The sequence below is a fragment of the Mizuhopecten yessoensis genome, unplaced genomic scaffold (assembly GCF_002113885.1).
Source record: "Mizuhopecten yessoensis strain PY_sf001 unplaced genomic scaffold, ASM211388v2 scaffold8381, whole genome shotgun sequence".
Classification (NCBI taxonomy): domain Eukaryota; kingdom Metazoa; phylum Mollusca; class Bivalvia; order Pectinida; family Pectinidae; genus Mizuhopecten; species Mizuhopecten yessoensis.
Genome location: NW_018407519.1, coordinates 855,262 through 860,774, shown reverse-complemented (window position 1 = coordinate 860,774; position 5,513 = coordinate 855,262). Strand labels below are relative to the sequence as shown.

Genomic DNA, 5,513 nt, shown 5'->3' with positions numbered 1-5,513 from the left:
CATTGTTGTTTTGTTTGTATATATGTATTATATTTAGTTGAACCCAGAATTAAATCATATTGGCAATGTTCTCCCCAGAATGTTTTGAAAGAAGCATGGTATTTCAATATTTATGTTAAAGCAGCACTTTATGTAAAATCAAAGCAGCATGGTAACTTTAGATTTACTATGAATATATCGCAGAGCAGATCTAGGATAGCAGCATGGCAAGAAATTATAGGAGCATGGTGCCATGCTTCAAAATCAGCCTGGGGAGAACACTTTGGTATTTCAATTGGTGATGTTACGATAAAACCTCAATACTGGCATGGCATAGCATAAGCTACACCAGTCCTTCGGACCAGGTGAGCTAAAAACTAAGAGTCCATTTAAGCTCACTTGCCATTTGGACTACCAGGTAGCTTCTTTTTCTAAGCCTACCAATTTTTTTTGGTCCCCAGAAAACTGGTTGTAAACTACAGTAATGAAGACATCTTGCTATCAAATCTGGATTATGTCTGTTTTGTAAATTGGCCATGTTTCTGGTCCCTTGTCTTCTATACAGCAGTAAATTGTAGGAGTATGGTGCCATGCTTCAAAAACAGCCTAGGGAGAACACTTTGGTATTTCAATTGGTGATGTTACGATAAAACCTCAATACTGGCATGGCATAGCATAAGCATAAGCTGTAAACCGGTGTCCCATTCTTGTCTAGTGGCCGAATAATGAGGTCCCATTGGTGTCTGGTTTAGTCCACTGTGATATGTCAGTTAAAAAACAACAACATCAAAATATATTGATTTTTTATTTGATTTGTCATTAAAAAAATCACTGACTTCTGTATTATTGCACAAAATGACACGGTATTTTTTTTCAAATATGTCATTAAAAATAAAATGGTCATCTTCTGAATAAAACATGACAATTAATGTTTATAAATGTATACCTCTCTTAAAATTAGCACTTCGTTGTGTCGATAATAAAAGTACTGGTCAACATTGTTATGTAGGTAGCCATCAACAATGATATGGAATCTATGTAAAATACTACTTACATGTATATGTAAGTAAGCATAGCAAAAAAAATTCAAAATTTAAGGTTAAGAGTAGCACTCCAGCAGTTGTAACTGCCAAGAAGTATTCCAAGCCGTATTTTTTAATGGAGGTATTCTAACTTACGTATTGCTATGGCTTACAGTTACCTCCCTTGATTTGGTTGATATATATTTCTGTAAAATGCATTGCAAACATTGTGTTTGATACATAATCTATAGAACACTTCATTGTACCCTTACCTTATGTAGATCATTAAATAAATGTTCAGTACCACACATGAAACTGAATCCTCTCATACCTTTCAATTATCTTCACAATAAGATAATTGATATTGAAATAGATATGATTGGTCATTTTGAGTACAATAAAATACACATCAAAATAATGTATTTTACACTGATCGTCACAGTAAACTATTTCAAACAGATTGAAAAATTCAAAATCAATAATTTTTTAAATCAAAACAGCAATACATATGCCCTAATTTGTAAGAGATATTTAAATTAAATTTCTTTGAGCTCAATAATACAATGCTGCTTACATTACATTATGTATTTTGTAATATTTATTAAACAAAAACTTGTTCTGTAATACCTATATATATAGCAGTAGAAAACTTCGATGAGGACATAGGTTTCCAAGTTATCCTTTTGAACAAAATTAATTTTCTTTTTTTTTTATGATAAATACATATATACTTCACACTTTGCAAAATATAAAAAAAACCAGACATTCTAATTTCAACAATAAACAAACATACAGGTATATATAAAGTCAGCATATACCAGCTGTTAATGATTCCATGCATGTGAATGTATAGCTAGCCAATATGAAACCAAACATTTCCATAACAAATGTATCTTCTTTGTAAAAGAAAATCCTGGAAAAGCTTTGTTGAGAAATCTTGATTATCTACAAACTTAATGTTAAATAGGAGATAAATATTTTGATTATATTTCTGAAATAACAACAAACACAATGACTAGACAACAAAATGACTTGTTTGATCAATGACTTAATTTGACTGCGTTAATTTTCACTTTCGGTCAAATAATGATACAGCTAGCAGACAGTAAGTAAAAAAAACGTTTTAACATTGAAAGTTTACTGAACTTCGGTTTCACGCAGCAATCAATTTCCAAAATCAACATTTTCATATTTCTTGACTATCTCCAAGATGAAAAACAAAGTATAGAAAAGTCATTGAATTTCTATTTCTCACTCAAGATAAATGAGTTACTTTTAGATATGTAGCAATAATAGAGTTTGATTCCTGACTAGATTGACCCTACAATGATCTAACACATATTGAACATTTTCTAGTCATGTGAATGAAGTCTCTATGTTCAAGTCACACAACATTTTAGCTTAGGCCTAATGACATTTTCTACTTGAGACGGTAAAAACATAATTGCTAAAAGACACATAACTGATGATGATTGGTCAAATAAAATATCACAGGCAACTATATACTGTGAACCTTTTATTTTTGTGAGAAATTTATTTCTGTGTCAAGATACCAGGAAAGTCATTCAGGAACTTTTAATCTACCATGAATATTACTTCCCTATGCAATTTTATAAACAGTGAAATAGCGTCCTCTCAATTGGGACCCCAAGTTTGATGAAACATACAGGTATACAGCTTGCAAAATAAAGAACTCACAAAATTAACCTGATTGACAGTATGGTTTAAATGTCTTGATATGGTTTATATTTCTAAGATAAAACAATCACACTTGGTAACCGACACCATGTTGAATAATATTGATCTAGGGTTACAGTTCATACTGGCTACAGTCACTATTTTACACAATTCTCAGTACTTTTAACACATTCATGATAAAAAAACATTTTTGGTATTCACATTCTTGAAAGTGAGTTTTCCGTTTGAGTATCGATTAATATGTACGACCAGCGCTCAATATCACTTCATTTGATATAGAAATTGAATCTCAAATCACCCAAAAATGTGTGTTATACAAACACATGTCTCTGGATTAATGTTCAGAAATGCTTTGGGCATCTAAAACAAGACTCAAACATATGAACTTTGACCTGTAGTGTGAGGTTGGGTTGTGAGGGAGGACGGGTGCAAAGATTTAGACAAGGAGGGAGTAGTACTAAAGTTGATCCAGTCCCTCTAGACTACTTATGGCAAGATAACTTAGTTTGTTGACAGTCTATCTAGTGTTTGGAGGTCCTGGTTTGAGCCCTGATCTGGTCCATTTGTCTAATGTCACCATTTTCAGTCAGTTTATTTATATGTCCATTTGTTTATGACATCATCCCTGTCTTACATACGATCCCTGTACAGCACTGTTAGTGTTTGTAACACAGTCAAAGAGTCAATTAATGTCTACTGTTAATATCACATTATGAACATATTTTTATGATGCAATATTAAATAATTTATGACTTAAAAATTACTTGCTAACAACCATCAACTGGAGACCTACTGTATATAAACTGGCATTGAAGTTCCATTCTAACACAATTCTGAAGATTAATCACACTGGAGGACTGGAGGACTTAACTGGACTACATAAATATATCTGTATATTCTTAACCTTTTAGCAAAACACACTAGATTCTACACACCTGTCTACATTTGCATAGTTATGGTCCCATTTCCAGAGGTCACAGGTTGACTCAGATTTGTAATACACACCTATACATTGATGTAGATTACATTACAAACTTGTTCCATTTAAGCACCTGAAACATCCAACACTCAAACATTGGCACATTAAGACAAGACCCTGAAGTGCTGCTCACTCTTTCCACCTGGACAACTGTCTGTGCATTTAAGAACATCCAGAGCTACATCTTCACTGCAATGACCTTGCCCTGTCAATTTTTTTGTCCCTTTTTGATCTTAAAATGGGTCATCACACAATGTCCTTGACATTTGGGGTCATCACACAATGTCCTTGACATCTGTATGACCCAATGTCCTAGACATTTGGGGTTATAACACAATGTCCTTGACATCTGGGGTCATCACACAATGTCCTTGACATCTGTATGACCCAATGTCCTTGACATTTGGGGTCATAACACAATGTCCTTGACATCTCGGGTCATCACACAATTTTCTTGACACCTGGGGTCATCACAAGATGTCTTTGAAACTTTGGATCATCACACAAAGTCCTTGACACCTGGGGTCACTTACTGTCCTTCAAAGATTGGGCCACACGCTGTCTGTCACTTCACAATGTCCTTGACACTTGGGATTACACAATGTCCTATCACAGTCATTATCAGGCTAAAGTCCTGATCCCTTAGGTATTTGTCATGAAAAGGCATCTTCAGCAGGTGGGACGTAGGAAAAGCCCTGGAACATACTGTCAGCCTCCATCACACTGGCACTCACCAGCTTACTAGTCCCCATGGACTTCCCAACAGATGCTGAAACAGAAATTTACATTGTTTAAGACCAAAGTTGTTCCGAAAGTCACAATGTCCTTCAATCAAGTTCATGCTTATACCGTATACATCTTTTTGTATGTTCTTGACTTAGAATAATATTATGATGGGTATAATGAGACATGTCTAATCCAACACTCTGTGGGACATTGTATATTGGTCAGATTAACCTGTCTGATCTGACACTCTGTGGGACATGGTATATTGATCAGATTAACCGGTCTAATCTGATACCCTGTGGGACATGGTATATTGGTCAGATTGACCTGTCTAATCCAACACCCTGTGAGACATGGTATATTGGTCAGATTAACCTGTCTAATCCAAAACCCTGTGGGACATGGTATATTGGTCAGATTGACCTGTCTAATCTGACACCCCGTGGGACATGGTATATTGGTCAGATTTACCTGTCTGATCTGACATCCTGTGGGACATGGTTTATTGATCAGATTAACCTGTCTGATCTGACACCACCCTGTGGGACATGGCATATTGGTCAGATAAATCTGTCTGATCTGACACTCTGTGGGACATGGTATATTGGTCAGATAAATCTGTCTGATCTGAAACTCTGTGGGACATGGTATATTGGTCAGATAAATCTGTCTGATCTGACACTCTGTGGGACATGGCATATTGGTCAAATAAATCTGTCTGATCTGACACTCTGTGGGACATGGTTTATTGATCAGATTAACCTGTCTGATCCAACACCCTGTGGGACATGGTATATTGGTCAGATTAACCTGTCTAATTCAACACTCTGTGTGACATGGTATATTGGTCAGATTGACCTGTCTAATTGGACACCCTGTGGGACATGGTATATTAGTCAGATTAACCTGTCTAATTCGACACACTGTGGGACATGGTATATTGGTCTTAGTAACCTGTCTAATTCGACACTCTGTGGGACATGGTATATTAGTCAGATTAACCTGTCTAATCCAACACCCTGTGTGACATGGTATATTGGTTAGATTAACCTGTCTAATCCAACACCCTGTGGGACATGGTATATTAGTCAGATTAACCTGTCTAATCC

At 35.5% G+C, this 5,513-nt stretch overlaps 1 protein-coding gene across 6 annotated transcripts in view; it reads right to left on the bottom strand.

Moving 5' to 3' along the window:
* Positions 1 to 770: 770 nt before the first annotated feature.
* The window catches only part of LOC110455794 (serine/threonine-protein kinase Sgk1-like), a 67,168-nt gene continuing 62,425 nt past the window's right edge, over positions 771 to 5,513 (bottom strand). For all 6 annotated transcript variants that reach the window (XM_021506163.1, XM_021506165.1, XM_021506166.1 and 3 more), the window contains one exon: positions 771 to 4,447. In XM_021506163.1, coding sequence (XP_021361838.1) covers positions 4,332 to 4,447 — 116 coding nt within the window. In that variant the 3' untranslated portion in view covers positions 771 to 4,331. The remainder of the gene's footprint in view (positions 4,448 to 5,513) is intronic.